At 36.9% G+C, this 21231-nt stretch overlaps 1 protein-coding gene and 1 long non-coding RNA gene across 4 annotated transcripts in view; one reads left to right on the top strand and one right to left on the bottom strand.

Annotated features, from left to right (window-relative positions):
- LOC131492094 (uncharacterized) overlaps window positions 1-21231 on the top strand; it is a 57493-nt gene that overhangs the window by 17568 nt on the left and 18694 nt on the right. The window lies entirely within an intron of this gene.
- The window catches only part of PTAR1 (protein prenyltransferase alpha subunit repeat containing 1), a 50844-nt gene continuing 40831 nt past the window's right edge, over window positions 11219-21231 (bottom strand). For 2 of the 3 annotated variants that reach the window (XM_058695740.1, XM_058695741.1), the window contains exon 7: window positions 11219-20317. In XM_058695740.1, coding sequence (XP_058551723.1) covers window positions 19975-20317 — 343 coding nt within the window. In that variant the 3' untranslated portion in view covers window positions 11219-19974. The remainder of the gene's footprint in view (window positions 20318-21231) is intronic. The other variant, XM_058695742.1, reaches the window with a different exon arrangement.

The following is a 21231-nucleotide window of genomic DNA, read 5'->3' as shown; positions in this document are numbered from 1 at the left end:
ATCCCCTTTAACAGAGATTAAAGGGTGAGCTTTGGTGCCAAGCGTTGTTGCTTATTATATCATGGCTATAGTATTTTTAGTTTGAATATTTTTAAGGCAGTAAAACCAGATGCTTGCTTTAGTCATGAAACAAACAAATCATTGCTCCTTTAAAAATTACGAAGAGAACACCTAGCTTTAAGCTATGTTATTCTGGATGCACTATTCAAGATGAAGCATATGTATAACGTACCTCTCGGTAACCGAATGAGTTCGCTTTTAAGGGTTTATTATTTTAAACGTGTTTAAGCTTTGGGAAAGAATTCTATAATTATTAACTTCGTTCCAGAATAATTCATCTCCAATACTTCTGTAGTGGCAGCAATTAGGGAGCAGGGTCAGTTGTTTTTAAAGTTATTGTTAGTTTGAGATAAAATCATAGTTGTACTGTCTGCACATCAAAGAATGCTTGTCTTTCTTTTATCTCCTACATTCAGCTCATCCCAAAATGGGAGACTCATTCAAAACCAGTTAAAAAGCAACCGTGTTTTATCCTGTTGGAAGAATTTAACCATCTGTGAAGGGGCCATTTTTCTGAGTGAGACTCTTACAGTAATCTGCATGGGGTAGATTCTTCAATGGGGTGAGGCTGTGTGAGTGCAGCTTAGCTTAGAACCAATTCCCATCTGTGGAATTATAAGCCAACACATGGAATAAACAACTAATAGTCTAATATTGGCCCTAGAGATTGCTCCTCAAGGAATAAAAGCATAAACAAAAGCTTGAGGTGAAACAGTTGTACCCAAAAGCCATCTGTGTTTACGGGGACCATCATGTACCACCTGTGAAAGCCATCTTTATCATTTTGAAGGGTGGCCAGTGGAAGAAAAAGTAAAACATTGATCTCTTCAAATATTTACTGAACTTAGAATCTGTGCCAAATGAAATGTAAGAAGTTCATTCCCTGGAAAAAAATTTAAGTATCAACCTTGATGAAAGAAGAGTATTAACTTTTTGGTCATTTTGTCGTGTTACCAAATGTGTTGGCAAATGGAATTTTTAGAATGTTAAAAACATTCTAATCAGTTTTTCAAATTAAATGTTCATTTTGCTGATTTTGTAAACTTTTATTAAGGTTTTAAAAAATATTTTAAAACTTCTCTGATTGGTTTCCAAGTTTTCAAAATCCTACCTTTGAGATTCAACATTTTCTACTCTTTATGCTGATTATATGGACAAATTAGTGTGATGTAATGTTAAATTTTTTAAAAAGTAGGATCCAACATTTTATTATTATTATATATAAAATGTATATTCAAACAATTATTAGGATTGTGGCAACTCAAGTAAATTTTTTTTCTGTTTTTCAAACTTAAATATTGCTTCTATAATTAGATAAATTTGACATTTACATATTTTGCCATTGATTTAATTTAAAAAACAGAATTCTAGATTCAGTAACAATATTCTCATAATCTTCCAGTGTACTGCTGTGTTCAACATGGTTCAAATTAAAGCATTATGATTGAAATGAACAGATCCAGAAGCCACATTTAAAATATTTTTGGTTTTATTAATGTTTCCAGTTAAAACCTCTGTTCAGTAAAGATGACATATTCTTAAATTTGACATGATGTTAACAATTCCACTTTACAACGTAATCACACCTACCCATGTCTGTCCAATGTTTACTAAAATAATAAGCCAAATTATGTTGGCTTCCATTGTTAGCCTTTGAATGGCTTGCTTCCCAATGAAGTAATCATACTCTTGAACAGAGGTTACAAATTGGCAGCTGTAGGCTGTGTATATGAGGCCAGGGGGGCAGTTCTATTAACTGTCCATGATGTTTTAAAAGACAGTGCAACCAAGTAAAAATACAAGGAGCTCGGCATGTAGTTTTACATCCAGCCACTTTTACGCATTTACTCTAACCACATACTGTCGTGGTCATTGGAGACTATGACATTGCTCAAGGTTAGGCCAGTAAACGAGCTGGAAAAGTGGTCTCAACACTTTTAGATTTTTTCCCTTCTGGTCCCTTCTTTCAGTTTTGATACATATTTACTTATACTCCTTAATCTACTTTGCTACAGACTCAAGCAACCCAATAAATCCCAAAGTGTATTTATTCCCATTTAGTTATAAATCCACTTTGTAATGTTTTTCCCTTGTTTGAGCCAAAGGTTCAACTTTCTCCCAGATGCCTAATTTGGATACATGATGGCCATCTGAATCTATTATTTGGACAAATAACGCAACGTGCTTTTTCAGGTGGCATATTGGATCAGTATGGTAAGAGTTATTTAACTACACATTCTTTAAACCCATTAACATCATAAGAAAGATAAAATAGAAAATGAAAGTCTCTCACAATTCCACATACTCGCTAACACTTTTTTTTTTTTTTTTTAGTTTATTTATTTTTGACAGAGACGGAGTGCGAGCATGAGTGGGGATGGGGCAGAGAGAGAGGGAGACACAGAATCTGAAGCAGGCTCCAGGCTCTGAGCTGTCAGCACAGAGCCCGATGCGGGTCTCGAACTCACAGACTGCGAGATCATGACCTGAGCCGAAGTCGGACGCTCAACCGACTGAGCCACCCAGGTGCCCCTCGCCAACACTTATTTTTATATTATTATTTTGATAGCCACCCATATGAATGTGAAGTTGTATCTCAGTGTGGCTCTGATACGCATTTCCTAATTTCCTAACATTTATTGGACATTTGTGTATCTTCTATGTAGAAAGATAGAAGGTAACTCCTTTGCCCACAAGTTAATGGGTCATTTGCTTTTCATGGTTGACTTCTAAGGGTTTTTAATATATTCTGGAGACTAATCTCTTAGAAGATATATGGGTTTTAAATATTTCCTCCTACTCTGTGGGTTTTCTTTTCACTTTCTTGACAGTGTCCTTTTAAGTACAAAAGTTTTTAATTTAGAAGTCCAATTTATCTGTTTTTTCTTTTGTTACTTGTGCTTTTGATGTCGTAACAACAAAAACATTGCCCAATAAAGGCCACAAAGATTTACACCTATGTTTTCTTCTGAGAGTTTTATAGTTTTAGCTCTACATGTATGTCTTTTAATCTTTTTTGAGTTAATTTTTATACATGGTGTGAGGTAGAAATCCAAATTAATTGTTTTGGATGCATGTTGATATGTAGTTTGAAAAATCTTTTGTTAAAGAGAGTATTTTTAGGGTGTCTGGGTGGCGTCTGACTCTTCATCTCGGCCCAGGTAATGATCTCACAGTTCATGAGTTGAAGCCCTGCATTGGGCTCTGTGCTGATTGTGTGAAGCTGCTTGGGATTCTGTCTCTCCTTCTCTCTGCCCCTCCCCTGCTTGTGCTCTCTAGGAAGGAAGGAAGGAAGGAAGGAAGGAAGGAAGGAAGGAAGGAAGGAAGGAAGGAAGGAAGGAAGGAAGAAGGAAGAGAGGAAGGGAGGAAGGAAAGGAAGGAAGAGGGGAGGGAGGGGGGACAGGGAGGGAGAGAAGAAAGGAAGGAAGGAAGGATGGAAGGAAGGAAGGAAGGAAGGAAGAGGGGAGGGAGGGGGGCAGGGAGGGAGAGAAGAAAGGGAAGGAAGGAAGGAAGGAAGGAAGGAAGGAAGGAAGGAAGGAAGGAAGAGAGGAAGGGAGGAGAGGAAGGAAAGGAAGGAAGAGGGGAGGGGGGACAGGGAGGGAGAGAAGGAAGGAAGGAAGGAAGGAAGGAAGGAAGGAAGGAAGGAAGGAAGGAAGGAAGGAAGGGAGGAAGGGAAGAAGGGAGGAAGGTAGGGAGGGAGGGAGGAAGGAAAGAAGGAAAGAAAAAAGAGTATTTTTCCCCATTGAGTGTTCTTGGCACCCTTGTCAGAAAACAACTGACCATATGTGCATGGTTGGGTTGTGTGTGTGTGTGTGTGTGTGTGTGTGTGTGTGTGACTCTCAACACAATTCAATTGACTTACATGACAATCTTCATGCCAGTACCACACTGTTTTGATTACTATAGAGCTTTGTAGTTGTTTTTGAAATTGAAACTGTAAGTCCTCCTGCTTTGAACTTCTTTTTTAAGGATTGTATTGGCTATTTTTGGTCCCTTACAATTCCATATAAATTTTCTTTATCAGCTTAATTTCGTAAAAGTCAGGTAGGATTCTGATAGGGATTATGTTGAATCTCTAGATGAGTATGGAGAGTATTGCCATCTTAACAAAGTTAAGTTTTCCAATCCATGAACAACATATGATGCTTTTCCATTTATTTATATTTCTTTCATTTCTTTCAGCATTGTTTTATAGTTTTCAGAGTATGTATTTTGCACTTATTTTATTAAGTGTATTCCTGAGTATTTATTCTTAGGAACACATATAAACTATGGACTAGGTCTTTCTCTCTTTTTTTTTTAATAATTTTTAAAAATTATTTATTTTGAGACAGAGATGGGGAGAGAGACTGCTGGGGAGGGAGAGAGAGAGAGGAAGAGAGAATCTCAAGCAGACTCTGCATTGTTAGCATGGAGCCCAATGCGGGGCTCAAACCCATGAACCATGAGATTATGACCTGAGATGAAATCAAGACTCAGGATGGGACACTCAACCTCCTGAGCCACCCAGGTGCCTCTATTTATTTTAATAGACTTCACTGTGGGGCTAGTTTTAGGTTCACAGCAAAACCGATTGGAAGACAAACCGATTTCTCATCTACTCCCTGCTTCCACACTTACATAGCCTTCTCCATTATCAACATCCCCCAACACAGTGGTACATTTGTTACAGTTGATGAACCTACCTTAACACGTCATTATCATCCAAAGTCCATGGTTTTTACTGGCTTCTTTTGCTTAGTAATGTGCATTTAAATTTCTTCCATGCCTTTCCATTGCTTGATAGCTCATTCCTTTTTGGTGTTAATATTTCATTATCTGGACAGACCACAGTTTATTTAGCCAGTCTCTTACTGAAAGACATTTTGACAGCTTCTAAGTTTTGGCACTTATGCATAGGGCTGCTATAAAAATCTGTGTGCAGATTTTTGTGTGTTATCGTAAGATTTTTATTCCTTTGGGCAAATACCAAGGAGCTTAATTGCTGGATTGTATGGTAAGATTATGTTTAGTTTTATAAGAAATTGCCAAACTGTCTTTTCAAGGGGCTGTACCATTTTGCATTCCTGTGAACAATGCTGCACATCATTGCCGGCATTTGGTGGTGTGTTTTGGATTTTAGCCTTTTAAATAGGTATGTAGTCGTATCTCAGTGTTTTAATTTGCATTTCCCTAATGACACGTGGAGCGGAGCTTTGCCATATGCTTATTTTTTATTTGCGTATCTTCTTTGGTGAGGTATCTGCTAAGGTCTTCAGCCAAGTTTTAATCAGGTTGTTCATTTTCTTATTTTAGAGTTTTAAGAGTTCTTTGTATATTTTGGATAACAGTTTTTTATTAGCTATATCTTTGGTAAATATTATCTCCCAGAATATGACTTGTCTCCTCATTCTCCTGAAATCATGTTTTTATAATCCATTCTTCCAATTTCTGCCTATTACTGTGAGTTTAATCCATTTACTTTTCATATAATTACTGACAAGGTAGGATTTATGTCTGTCACTTTGTTTTCTCCATGTCTCTTATTTTGCTCCTTAGTTATTCCACAGTTGCCTTCTTTGTTATATATTTTTCAGTGCACCATTTTAATTCCCTTGCTTCTATTATGCATATTTTTGACTTATTTTCTTAGTGACCACCCCAGGAATAGGACTAGCATCTTAATTTAGATCAGTCTAGGTTGTACTGACGCCAACTTAGTTTCAGTAGTATACAAAAACTGGTACGCTGTATAGCTCTGTTCTCCACCCTTTTTCTATTTCGTCATGGCCTATTTCTTAATACATTGTAGATCCAAGAAAATAAATTTATAATTATTTTTTTTTTTTTTTAAATTTTTTTTTTCAACGTTTTTTATTTATTTTTGGGACAGAGAGAGACATAGCATGAACGGGGGAGGGGCAGAGAGAGAGGGAGACACAGAACCGGAAACAGGCTCCAGGCTCCGAGCCATCAGCCCAGAGCCTGACGCGGGGCTCGAACTCACAGACCGCGAGATCGTGACCTGGCTGAAGTCGGACGCTTAACCGACTGCGCCACCCAGGCGCCCCTATAATTATTGCAATACAGTTACCTTTTAAGTTAGAGGGGAAAAGAGTTACAAAGGGTATGTATGTAGTTACATACTATGTACATACGTACTATGTAGTTACTTTCACTGGCACTTTTAATTTTTTCATGTGGAAAGTTGTAGTGTCTTTTCATTTCAGCCTGGAGGCCTCGCTTGCACATTTCTTCCTACGGCAGTTCTGCTAGTGATAAACTCTGTTTTTATCTGGGACTGTCTTAATTTCTTTTATTTTTGAAGGTTCATTTTACCAGATATAAGATTCTTGGTTGAGTTCTTCTCCTGAGCCTTTTGAAGATATCTGCTAGTGCCCTCTAGAAGCTTCCATGGTTTCTGATGAGAAATCACATGTTGATCTTACTGAGGACCCTCTATACATGATAAATCTCCTCTCATGCTGCTTTCAAGATTTTCTGTTTGTCCACGGGCTTTTGACAGTTTGGTTATAATGTATCTTCAATGTGGGTCTTTTTGAATATGTTCCACCTACAGTTCATTGACATTTTTGGATTTGTAGATTTGTGCCCTTCAAATATTTTCTTCTCCTTTTTTCCCTTTGAGGACATCTACAATACATACATTGGTCACTTTGATGGTGCCCCACAGGTCCCTTAGGCTCTATGTACTTTTATTCTTTTTCTTTTTGTTTCTCAGACTGAATATGTTGTCAGTTGACATGTTTTCACTCATCCTTTCATCTTATTCAAATCTGTTGGTGACCCCTATGGTTTTTTTTTGGTACAAAAACTACAATTAACTATTCAACTTTGCAGAATCTGTTTCATTTCACTTATGTATCTGTCTTCCCAGAGGTATGTCAGCTAGGGTCTATTTGGCTGAGTTTGAGCAATTTCATTCCCTTTAAAATACCCATCACTATTTGGTGAGGCATGGTTCTCATTTTGCTTTAGTTCTTTTAACATGGTTATTTTAGTTCTTTGAACATATTTAAAATAGCTTGTTTAAACATTTAAGTCTAATGTCTTTTTTTCTCAAGGGCAATTTCTATTGATTGCTTTTTCCCTTGGGTATCAGCCATAGTTTCTTTCTATGTATTATATTATTGTTACAAATCAGACACTTTATTGAATAATATAATGTGCCAGATCTGGGTATCAGATTCTCCTTCATCCTCATGGTTTATTGTCACTAATTGTTGTTGTTTAGTGACTTTTCTGAACTACTTTTGTAAAGCCCATATTCTTTATAGTGTGTAGCCACTGAAGTCTCTACTCAGTCGCCCAGTGGTCAGCTGATGATTGGACAGAGTCCCTTGAATCAAATCTCTAGTTCTTGCTGAAGGGTCCTGAGTGCATGTTGCGACAGGCAGTTTATAACTGTCTTAGCCTTCACTTCCTGCTTGTGGAGTGAGAGGTAAAAGCTATGGCCTTCTCAGGTCTTTCCTGAGCACACACACATTCCTATAAATTTGCATGGCCTTCTAGATTTAAAATTTCTACTGATCATGTCCTTATTATTAGGACTTTTTTGTGTCCTGCCCAATAAAGTCAGTCTACCTCAAGGATGCAAAAATATTCTCCTGTTTTCTAGTGGTTTTATGTGTTCTTAGTTTTATGTTCTGTTCTGTGATCATTTTTAATTAATTTTTGTATATTTTTTGAGCTAAGGGTTGAGGCTTATTTTTTCCATATGATTATTTTATTATTCCAGCACTATTTATTAGATTTCCCCATTGAAATGACCCTGATGGCCTCAGTCAAAAATTAATGGACTCTACGTTTGTAGTCTGTTTCCAGGCTCTATTTTGTTCCAAAGATTTGTCTAGTCTTATGCCAAAACCATAGTCTTGATTACTATAGCTTGAGAGTAAGCCAGCTTTTCAAGATTGTTTTGGTTACTTTATTTTTTTTTTAATTTTTTTTTTTTCAACTTTTTAAATTTATTTTTGGGACAGAGAGAGACAGAGCATGAACGGGGGAGGGGCAGAGAGAGAGAGGGAGACACAGAATCAGAACCAGGCTCCAGGCTCCGAGCCATCAGCCCAGAGCCTGACGCGGGGCTCGAACTCACCGACCGCGAGATCGTGACCTGGCTGAAATCGGATGCTTAACCGACTGCGCCACCCAGGCGCCCCTGTTTTGGTTACTTTAAATCCTATTCATTTTCATATAAATTTTCAAGTGGTTTATCAATTTCACTGAAAAAACTAATTGAAAAGTTGATAGATTATGTTGAATTTACAGGTCAATTTGGTAGGAATATTTCATAGACTATGTATTCCACAAATAGGGTACTTTATTTAAAAATAACTTTGTCCTCTAAAAGGTATTTTTCTTTTATTGTGACTAGAACATGGAGAAAAGTACATAAAATATATAAGACATGTCCACATGGCCCAATTCAAGACACAGAATCCTGCCAGAAGTCCAGAAGTTCCCTATCTTGATCCCATCCTTGATCATGGTTCCGTTCTTTCCCAACCAGATGCAACTGGTTGAACTTTATAATAATCATGACCTTTATAAACATAATTTTCTTGCTTTCTTTGTAGACTTGACTATTTTTAAAATTTTACATGAATGAAAATCATATATGTGCATATGATTTCAGTACATATGTTTCTTTTACCTTCATTCCTCAAAGAACATTTTCTGTATGCAGAATTCTATAATGGCAGTTATGTAATTCCAGCACATTAAATTTATCATTCCCATACCTTCTGACTCTAACAAGAAGTTAGCTATTGACTTAATGTCTTTGTCTTCAATTAATTGTAAGATACTATCTTTCTATTGGTGTTCTGCAGTTTCAGTATGATGTAGGTTTCTTTATCCTGCTTTGAAAAAAAATTTTAGTATTTTTTCCAACATTTTAATTTGTGTTCAGTAGGAGTGTTTGTCCTGCCATGTCCTGCCATTACCATTTGGAAATGGTAATTAACTTCGATGTTTAAAATAAAATCAGAATCTTAAACTTCTCTATAATTTCCTGTTTTTTCTCTATAACTTCCTTTTAAAAATTAATTTATTATGACATTTTTTCATGTAATTTTATATTCTATTTTTGTGAGTGCATATACCACCACTGTAGGAAAATACCAATTTACTGAATCTCCTACTGTGTATTCAAATTGTTTCTGATTTTTACTCTAACAAATGCCACACAAAATGCTTTAAACGTAAAAATTTCTTCACATGGAATAACTAATATTAAGACTCAGGAGATCAATGTTACAAATTAGGTATGTCGCAACTTAGTTACAAACAAGAAAAAACTGGTGATTTTTGCTCTAGAGGACCTTAGACTGTAAGAGTCTACAAAATTTCCTTGAAAACAGAGGGGTGACTGATGCTGCACCAATACCAATTACTCACCAACCTTCCAGTATTCTCTCAACATGTCTACAGAGATCACTAGCGATTTAAGAAATATGAGAACACAAAAATAATATGATGGAGGCCCAATTTCAGCCCACAGTTAGCTCCCCTACACAGAGAGCGGACCTTTCGTTAATCATACTGTAATTACCGTGAGAAGCAAGTAAGGAATCTGATACAAGAGATTTGTGTATCTTCGGAGGATTCTGATAGTAAAAGTATAAATTCAGAAGTATTATGTCTGTTCTTCAGATAATTATAAGGAGTGGTAAGGGGGTTCTTCCTGGTAGCCAGGGTTACTCTAAGAATCTTTCTGTGAAAGAAAAGTTAGTACAGTAATTATTGCTTCTGTTTTCAAATTCTGTAGCATAGGGCATATATAATAATACTGTACTTCTCATAAGAAAAGGGCATACTGTAACTTGCTATCTTAAATAAAGCTGATGCCCAATCTAGCCATTTTGGAGTAGAATGGGAAAGACAGGAACCCTGCCACTTTTTAAAAAAGCAGTAACAACAAAAAAACAAATCACTGCTTCTTCTAAAACAAACAAAACAAAACCAAAAAACACCAAAAGCAAAAATTTGAGGTTGCAACATGAGGAAAGTGCTAAATATATACAAATGATGAACGGCTTGTCATATTTAAAAATTTTAATTAGCTAGTGTATCATCCTGCTTCTGTTTTTACTGTTAATCTTTCATTTCAAGAAGCATCCTATTAGGTAAAGCAATTTCCCAGGGACGCACTTTGCAAATATAAATTGTTGTCACACTTCTCATATAATCTGCCTACTAACTCAAACCAAGACTGTCTTTAGCAAGCTAGTTCCCTTCCTTAGCATATCAAAGCGAAAACATTGTTTGTGGTACTTTGGCATGATGCAAATAAATTCCGTACCCTGTTTCCTACCAAAAATAGGCATAGGTAATAGTGCGTTATTTAAAATATAATCCTAAAGAGTCATGGGACAAGGCAGCAAAGGCTTTTCCCACAGAACAACTTTTTGAGTATTTAAAATCTGAGTAAAAACAGTATCCACCTCATCAATACTTTTCAGAGTATACTTAGGTATTAAAGCCATTTAAATAACTGTAAATGCTGTGTCCAGCTTAAAATATATGGAAGTAAGGTTCCAGGTTAAGAAAACATGGGATAGAACCCCGAAATAATCAAGTAATTCTCTGCTCTATGCCTTCATTTAAAATGTATGAGAAAAAGCATATCTAGTTATAATGACTTTCATAAGTCAATTAGTCATTGTTAATGCACTCTAAAGACAAGTGTGACAGTTTCTCTAATTTGTTTTCAATATTTTTTTAATGTCCTAGACACAAATGACATTTTTAATTCCTTCTACAAGCGTAAGTAATCAAATCAGTTGGTTTCACTTAGACAACAGCTCACACACATCCATCCCATTACCACCATCACAGCAATTAAACAAGACTGCTTGGCAGAATGGAGTGGAGTTTAAAACACCAAAACGAGTTGGGGCCCCTGGGTGGCTCAGTCGGTTAGGCGTCTCACGTTGGCTCAGGTCATGACCTCATGGTTTGTGAGTTCGAGCCTCTCATCGGGCTCTGTGCTGACAGCTCAGAGCCTGGAGCCTGCTTCAGATTCTGTGTCTCCCTCTCTCTCTGCCTCTCCCCTGCTCCCATTGTCTCTCTCTCAAAAATAAACATTAAAAATTAAAAAATATAAAACACCACCACCAAAGCAAGCAAAAATAAAAGCACACTTTCACTCATCTTAGGAGATGAAAAGTTTACTTAGAAATTGCAAACATTTAGCAAAGTTAAGACATAAACACTATTTTTCATATTCTACAGAAATACAATAATTTATAGCTGGCTTGGTACATGATCACATGATAAAAACAATCTAATGAAAAAAAAAAAAAAAACGATGGTTCATTCTACTTTTCTGCCACTTGTAACAACTTAGTAAGTGTACCAGTAAGTACTGGAAGACAGATGCATAGGAAGATTAGAATCCTAGGGCTGTCTGTTAATACACATTATTATAAGAATAATATAAAAACAAAACAAGTACAGATACACAATTAACATGCAATTTAAGCTATTATTTTGAAGAAACAGGACAGAATTTAGTGAACACATTGAAAAATGTGTTAATAATGTGTTGTTATAATGAGCATATCATGGTATTTTACATGGCATGGAATTTCTTCCTCCTTACATAAAGCTTGGCAAATTGGAACAGATTGAGCTACTGCTACAGCAAATTTAAAATGCAGACAATGTGGATAATTGTATTAGATACTTTTCTAAGTATACTAATTTTTAAAGTACCATAATTTCATGCCTACCTCACCATCTCCCCAATTTAAAATAAAGTCAAATTTTGTACCCTATGAACCTGCACCATCCGATATAGCAGCCCTTAGCCACACATGGCTATTTGAGCACTTACAAAGTAGCTAGTCAGAACTGACAGGCACTGTGAGTGCAAAATACACAATGAATTTTAGAAACTTACTATGGGGGGGGGGGGGGGGGAAGCAAAATATCTCCATAATTTTGTATACTGATTACATAGTGAAATATTTTTAATATATTGGGTTAATTAAAATAGTTAAGTTAATGTCATGGGTTTCTTTTTTAATGTGCCTGCTAGAAAATTAAAAATTACATATGTGGCTCCCATTTCTTCCTACTGGACAGTGCTCATACAGATAGTCTACAGTCACTTATTAGCCTTAGAATTTAGCATCCCACTTTAAGTAATCTGGAGTACGAACTCCCAGGACACTGTAAGCACACTCTGCACATACTTTACTGCAAAATTAATTTTTATCCCTCTGCAAGATACACATTTTAAGTGTAAAACGAATTCACAAAATAATCCTTAAGAAATGTCAATTACTATGTATTGTGAGAGCTAAAGGAACTTCAATGCAGACTGGAACACAGAGGAAAATAGTTAAAAAAAAAAAAAAAACAGTGCAATCAGAGGGAAACGATTAGTATCTTCAGTAAAATTAAGGTAGCCAAACTTATCTTTAATGCCCAGGATCTGACCTTGCACCACAGATCATATATGTAACTTGTCCACTGAACCACGACCTACAAGAAAATCTTTAAAAATCATTAAACTGCAACTTAAATACTCCATTTTTTGGAAAATCTGCAAGCAATGTAAAATTCACACACATCGTCAATTCTAACAGCAGACACTATCTGAGAACTATCCCTTAAAGTCCCACAGTGTTAAATAAGGTTAGCAACTGCTTAGTGTCTAAGAGACTTGGACTTAAAAAAAAAAAAAAAAACTTTCTTAGAGGCTATTAAAAAATATCACTGACCTTTTGTCATTTTCTTCCCCTCCTCTTTTTTAAAAAAATTTCAGTAATAGTGTGTATAAATCCCTGGCATATTGATACCACATCATCTTTTATTGTGTCCATCTCAAATACAAATTAATCTAGCACACATTTCATTATTCTCCCAGGAACACCACCAAAATATAATACTGAGCAGTCACCACAGTCAGAGGCCAGCATCACAGTCATGCATCAAGAACCTCGCCAGGAGGCGATGCCTAATTACACTTGTATTACACACTCTGTTCCTCACAGCTCAGGCTGGAATGTTTGTTCTTCAACTGTTTAAATCTGTTTACACTGAGTAAGCTCTGTCAAAGATGCTCTGAAAGTCACAAATGAACAGATTCTGAAACTACTGTATCTTTCATAAAAATTTCTCCCTCATATTAAAGATGTTCTGAGAAAACAAGGAGAAGTTATTTAATATAATTCTGTATTTTACCATTACCACTTTGAAGACACTGGAAAGCAACCAAGTTTTAAGAAGAAATAAATAGAACCTAAGCCAGGTAACACCAGGTACACCAACAGAGAAACCGACTGTAGGCGTCTACAGTAATTCTCTCTCTCTTGAGTTTGGCAGCCTATTAAGACATTTAATCACATTTATTAATGTGCCGTGCACAAAAAGATGCTGCTTAAACTTTCCCCATCTCCTATCTTCAGACCGTGTTCTACACAAACAGTACGTTTATTGCATGTTACTAACTCCAGCCTAAATAAGCGTAGTAATTGATGCCAAATGATGTAATTTTTTCAGTTTCAAACATATATTGCTTTAAAAATATGCTACTCCGTGAAAAGATAACAAGTTTCCTCTCCAAAAGCTGTTAATTTGCCATGAGATCAATAACTGACTAAATATTTATTGAGCACCTACTATGACTGCACTCAGTCTACACTCATTCTTTAACCACTAAGAAAAAGTACCTGCTTCAAATGCAAGATGACACTGGTAAGGGAAGATAATATTTGAGCACTTCTGACAAAATGCTTTATGAGTCACTATCTGAACGTGTGAAACTGTTCACCCCAGGACATGAAAAAAAAATCTCAATATGTATTACTGATCACTTTATAAAGATAAATAAACATTTGAAGTAAGCTGCATAGTACTTTGAGGAAAGTGATGGCCATACATAAAATTAAGGCTGATTCCCTAAAGGTATGGAAGAAAAGCCAGAATGTCATGGTGCATAAGCATCCAAAGACAAAAATAAACATTTTACACAAATATCTGGTTAATTCAGGCAAATGGCACTTGTGTTAGGTTTCCAACTTTGCTTGAGGGGGCTGGTTTAATAAAGAAAACTGCTTTTAAATAGGAGCACTTTAAGCAAATATGAAAATAAAAACCCTTTAAATAAAATTCTCTGTAAAATCACTATACAAATTCAAGTTCCAATCTTGTTTAAACATATATACATACATATATGTGAACACACACATATATATGCCTTAAAAGTATCAAAATTTCACTTACAATGTGATGCAGCTGTGTATCTTGCCTTGCATGGTTTGAAGCTAATTATGTACCTTCCGCACAATACTGGATTTCTCCTGAAGCCACGCATGTGGGCAATGGTGCCGAGACAGAGGGAGGCTAGTTTTCACTTTCTAGCCTTTAACGATTGCGCCCCGTTGGATTCCTACAAGGCGTGAGGCATCATGCAATGTACTGAACACATACGGGGTCTGCACACAGAACACTCTTTCAGGGAAAGTGAGGTTTTAGGAGGCAAAACAGTTGTCAGTTTGAAAATGAACGGTAATCATTTCCTGAACAGGATTTCCAGAAACAAAATGATGTCAACTGAAACACCCCCAACTCTGCCCAACGTGGAAAACAATACATTACAGAAACTGTTTCCGTAGAAGATGTAAGAGAACATTCATAATAGAGCCGTAGGGACTGAAGCAGCGAGGTGAAGAGTGAGGCAGGCACAGAGCGCCTATGAGCTACTGCACTGGTAGGGGTTTATAAAAAATACTATCTATACTAAAGTTTTAAGAGCTAGTAATATATTTAGCATACTTTTGCCTTTTCTTTTTTGCCACTGAATATAAAATTTTGTCCTAAATTTACTAAATCTTCTACACCCTGAGGAATAACAGATTAATAAAAGAATGCCAGGGTCAGCCTTGTGGACCATATTATTGTCCAAAAAGCACAACCTATAAGAGCTAATATTCTTGGAAGCACAAAGGTTCATCAGCAGACTAAGCTACTCCTCTCTATTTTTTTTTAGCACAGAGTTTGGTTTTACAGTCTTAACATAACCTAACGAGAATACAGATGTCCAGGTTGAGAGCCAGAGGTGCCTCCTGCAATGCAAGCGCACGTGTGCGTGCACGCGCGCACACACACACACACACACACACACACACAAACCTACAACTGACACAATGGTTTTCTGTCTCCACTATGAACTACGACATATTGCTGCCATTTAGGAATATATTATTCAATAGTCCTCTGAAAAGCACTTTGGAATCTTTAGCTGTATATTTTTATGAAATTACAATTAAAAGTTATCTGCAATCTTGAAATATGGACTCTCTATCCCTCCCCTCTCCTGTAACCAAATATATAAAATGCCGTATTTTAAATTTCATCTATTTACTTCTTTTCCTCCAACACAGAATTTGGGAGGGAATTCTTAAAACCGTTAAAGTGAGGCAAAGGATTCATTTACGACAATCATACGGCCTTTCTTTTCAGGCACAGTGCCACTGTTTCCCTTGAACATGGGCTGCACAGGTTTCGGACTAACCTGTAATTATGCACACGCTGTCCTCTAAATACCTCCAATCCCCAAAAAGTTAGTTGTCACAGGGAAAGAACTAATTCTTCTTGGCAGGGCGCTTAAAAATGCTAACTAAGAAATACAAACCAAAGCATCCTACCTGCTCATATCAGTATGTCATGAATGGATAAAAAAACTCCACGGGACCGTGTCTAGCAACTGGAATAAATAAAATGAGTTACAATCAACTGTTTGATAAAAATTCTGTCCTTTGTTTTCTCCCTAAACATTAATCTTGCTCCCTCCAGAAATAAGAAAGGCACTCAAATTAACAAGGTATATATAGCTATTGTTTCAAAGACACTGTGTGACAAGTAGGATTTTCAGGGCTGATTTTCTTTCTTGCTCGCTGCCTGCATGCCAGGGCACGTCTCCACCTTGCTGTGCCTCCAGACTTCTCCAGTACACAGGAGCACAGTAAGAGTGCATCTAGGCATGGGGAGGCAGCAGCATGCAAAGTGCCAGGGGCTGCACTGTTCTCCTGGAGAAGTTCACTCAGAAGTCAAAAGTTTTTAATGGTGCTGTTTGAATTCCGTAGCATATTTTAAATATCTGAAAGTTCTAAAATTTGATTTACTAGTAACAAAATAACTGTAAGCTTACAAAAGCTTTCTGCAAAGAATATATGTTATTTTCTTTTATAACTAAACCTTTAGTATCTTCTGTAATTAAGAGGGACTAAGATACAGATTAGACTATTGTATAGTAAGTGACAGCTGTACTCCTAAATTAATATTTAGCCCATGTCAAATACTATCTTGTGCTACAGAAAATTACTAATGGTAACTTGTTCTCAACAATATTAAAAGTTCTCTTTATATAACAAGCATAAATTCACATGACAACCTGAATTCATCTAAATCACACAGTCTACCACCATAAATGCTTTCCTACAAACTGCCACGTAAAAGTCAAGGAATTTTGTTTTCATATCTTGTGTCACATAAGCCCTTATCTGAAGATTTAAATGGCTTTTAGTGACAACATGTATACATTTAATCCTATTAATAATGAAGCCTTTAATCAGAACCGTACCATAGGAATAAGGGATATGACTGAGAGTCTGGGCCCAGAGTTTCCAAAGACGTAACAAAAATGCTAAAACCTGGAAAAGAAAAAGGGGACATTAACAGGTATCTAATCCTTAAACCTAATAAGAGAAAAAGAAAATGACTCACACAGGTTTAAGCAATACCTAAAAGGTCTATAGTTCAAGCTGGGGAGGAGAAAAGGAGAAGCATAAAATGACTATCCTTGCACAAATACAAGTCAACAAGTCTTTGAAATCAAAGAATTCCTTCAAATGCCCCAAAGAGTCTCTGGCTCTGTTGCCAAGATCTGTCCTCCAATACCATAAATGAACAGAAAGTGGTGTTCTTAATGCAAATGAGCTTTGTTCTATGAATTTTTAATATATATTAAAGTACAGTTAATTCATAATCATAGAGCTGCATTTCTTGGCTGGGATTTAACAGCTTAAACAAGGTTGTTAAATGAAGAAGAATCATCTAAATTAACTTATTCTATATGTAACAGCTCACCTGTAGTATCATGAGGCTAGAATGTAACATTCATTCACAATCCATTGCTCTAACTTATCAATTTCTCAATCATAACTCATTCTATCCATTACTCATGATCAATCTTTCCCTTTTGCAGTGAATCATTTATTAATTTGATAAACATTTGATAAGTCCTCGCCATGTGCAAGGCACACAGTAGAATCTGGGAACACCAAATTACCAAAACAGGTATACTTAAAAAAAGGTGGGGCCGGGGAGGAAGGTGGTGTGGAGGTATTTACACATCTTATTGCTTTTGGCTTGTCAGTAGTATTCTTGATCCACAGGACAGTATGATGGCCGACTATTCTCCTAATGAAAGTTTGATGAAATGTGTCAATCTATCTAAACTATCTTTTTCTTTCAACAAGGATATTTGTAGAAAAAAAGGTAAAGACTAACAAGTCCCTGAAAAGATACATCCTTTCCACAGCATGAACTTATTCACTCAAAGAGATACTACCATGCTACAGCTAATGAGTTTAGATGTCAACCATTTAGGAAAAAAACACAACCATATGGGGCAATGCTAGGTTTTTCTGTGAATCAACACTTGAAAAATGCAAACGTTAGAAATAAAGTAGCACACGAAAGTCACAAACGCGAAGTATCCTTCGGATGTTTGTGTTTTTACTGCCTACTCAAAACTTTATTAGGAAGAAGAGACCGAGATATCGTAAAGGACTGCATGGCTTCATAAGAGCGTGTATGAAGGGCCTTAAAACACATGAAGGCAGATAACATCAAAGGTGGGCAGGGTACTGTATGGAGGGTAAGAAAGGCGCGGAGCCGCTGGTTCACAGGGGACGGTCTATACTCCTGTCCTCACACTCTCACATCAAAGCAGAAGAAGCCCTATTACTTGGGATACTGAAGATGATGCTTGGAAGGGAATACTGAGTGAGGCCAGGGTCTGGCAACATGTATCCAGTGGAATGGGCTGAATCTCTCCTGTCATCTCTGTGTAGTCTCCCCACTATCCCCTGCAGGTAGAGAAAATCATCAACTAATGGTTTTATCCACAGAGGTCTAGGTAGACCTTGAGGTATTTGTAGACAAAGGGCCATGGGATTATGTTCATAATGGCAATTATTTTCTTACCTAAATACTATGAAATTTTGCCCCAAGAGAGAAAAGCAGATTCTGTCTACAAGGGCCAGGCTGGACAGTTTTTCTGGTATTCTCAAGTCTCCCCTGACAGTTGGCTGCTCAACAAAATCATGATGCACAAATAAAGAACTTGCTCTTTTCCTAAGCTTAAGGCAGTGTGCCTCGCTCAAGCCCAAGGCTTCGATAATATATACTAGGAGAAGTCTGCCTTTACATCTGTCCCCTCACCCTAAAGGTGACCTAGCAAGTAAAAAAAACAAGCAAAGCACGGCAGTCACTTACTTCTGCTGTGTGGCATCCTACACACATACACACACAGGACAACAGGCGGTTTCCATCATTAGGGGACCTTTTAAAGGGCAGTTCCTGTGAATATTGTGTGTGTCTGTGTGTTTAATGGGGTATGAGATTCGGTGGAAAGAGGACGGAGAATGTCTTCAGAACACATCCTTAAAATTAGACAAGTAAGGAAAAACATACGAAAGTGAAAGTGTCAAAAAATACGGAAGGGACTGGGAAAATGAACAAGAGATAAGTGGAAAGGAAAGAACAAACACAGACCATTTACAAAGCGGGGAAACGTATTCAGAAAGTAAACATTAGCCGGCCCTTTTCCCACAGACCTGAAGAACCCAGCCCTTATTACTGAGAAATAAGATACAGCTGTTCGGTGGCTACTTTGGTACCTCATCCCTGATAAGTTTAGTATCAAAGTCTTTAAGTTGTTTTTTTTTTTTAAATAAAGATTGAAGACCTAACCTTCAAAATCTATTCTTTCCCCCTGGCTTTTGCCAGCAAATTTGTAATAACCACTTCATAAAAATTGTGTGGTTTAAGTGTATCCTCAAGAACTTAAATTTTTACAAAGGAAGATTGTTTATGGATACATTTCCATGCATATTTCACTTTTCATGGTGAATTTAAAAGGAAAACAAGTAGTAATAACTGAAAATGGCATTCCAGGTTTAAAAAAAAAGGTTTATGTAAGGGCTAATGTGAGTGTTTTTGGCCCATACCAAATTTGAGGTAAAAAGAATCTATCAAAACTAGTAATAAAAATAATTCCCAGTACTGCAATTACATAAACTCTTAAAATCGGTTTTTCTTTTAAAATAACCACTTTAAAATGGATTACACATTGGAAGCATGTTTTTTATATAAATTCCAATACTTCTGACTTTGGTTACACTGGTCGATAACTTGAGTCGAGAAAGAGACATGATTTATATTTTTGCAAATCCCATCTATCTGGCCATTTGATTCTCAAAGCAGTAATCAGATGCAGTAATTTTGAGCTTGTACTATTCTAAGGCTGAACTACAACTTAAAATTTTAATTGAAAAAAACTAGCCTATACAGCAAGCAACTGCACTGAGGTGGGTAGATGTGTCTGTGAACCGATTAGGAGAACCAAATGAGAAGAAGCTTCACATATAGAAATATAAAGGATGAGAAGAAGAAAAAAATTAAGACTCACTGTTTAGCAGGAAGAAACTACACAGTTATTTTATCCCCAAAGGAATGCCAGTTCTTAACAAAATAAATAAAATTAAAGATTTACTATGGACTTTTAACCTAAAGATGAAGAACACATACCAGCAAACAATTCATGCGACTATGTAAGAAAGGAAAGCAATATTGCACTGAAAGGGGGAACCTTGCAGGACTAATCCACCTCTCTCACTGACTCAGCGTAACCAGCCACTTCCGGTAGGCACTGGCAAACCTGGCCTGCTCTACGTTCCGGCAGGTGGACAATACTTGATCGATGAACCTATGCTCCATCTCCAGGCCCCGAGAGTCTGGAGCTGGGGTCCGCTTCAGGCGTTTGGTTTCCTGGGAATAGCCTTGCTTGCTAGAGTCATTCAGCCCATCCACCTCCATGGCCTGAGACATGTGGGGGCCTCCTGGGATGAGGTGCAAGTCACTCGAAGTTCCCCCAGGGCTGTCTGCAGGTGACAGTGGGGTCACACTGTGAGGAAACCTACCACGTAAGTGATGCTGAAGGTAGAAAATATGCCGCCTGTGAAAGAGGAGGGGGAGAGAATACAGAAAACTCATATCACAAAGTCAAGCTTTTTCGGAAAAAAAAAAAAAGCTGATAATTTTAAAACATACTGTACTCAGTTCATGGCTCCCGTGGTAACCCTGAGTTACCTGGAGGAAGGAGGTGGAGTAGTTACCCTGAAGTCTCTGCATACTTAGACCAGAGTCTTACAAGCCCAGATTACTGGACTGTGAGAAAGAATAATACGACCCCCAAAGGATTTTTAATACCACCGACTGAGATGATGGCAATCACCTGGCATTGTTACTCTTTGTAACTACAATCGGAAATTAGAAAATAGGTCGTAGCCCAATCTCTGCTATAAAAAAAAAAAGCAACAACAACAACAACAAAAAACAGAACCAAAAATTAACTTCACTGATATCCTAAAACAGAAGTGAATTAACTTCTGTTAATTTCCTTTATTTCCTTTAATAAGAACAGGTCTTATTATCTAAAAACCAACTTAACTTTCCCTGAAATCTGTCACTATAACTATAGTCTCATTAAATATCCCTGCAGCAGGGATATCTCATTATTCATATTAGCAACTCTAAGCTCTGAAAAGTTAATTCTGTCCATTTCCCCAGCATATTCTGGAGTAGACAGGGAGCATATAATTTACCCATTTTATAGAGGATAAAACTCAAAGGACAGATAAGGTGCCTAAGGGCAATGGCTCAGTAGTAGAAAACTGGCCTGTATAACATCCAGGCCATCCCAACTGTCTCTTTTCCCCATGCCCCACCCCAAACTTCAAATAATTTTTATACAAAGCTTCTACTCTGTTAATCTAGCTATCTCTTCAACACAAATATAATTTTAAAATTTTCTCAACCTTGCTACTGATGTACCTAAATATAAAATAGCAACAAAAAATCTGTAACACC

The sequence above is a fragment of the Neofelis nebulosa genome, chromosome 12 (assembly GCF_028018385.1).
Source record: "Neofelis nebulosa isolate mNeoNeb1 chromosome 12, mNeoNeb1.pri, whole genome shotgun sequence".
Lineage (NCBI taxonomy): Eukaryota > Metazoa > Chordata > Mammalia > Carnivora > Felidae > Neofelis > Neofelis nebulosa.
This window is presented reverse-complemented; position numbering and strand designations above follow the sequence as displayed.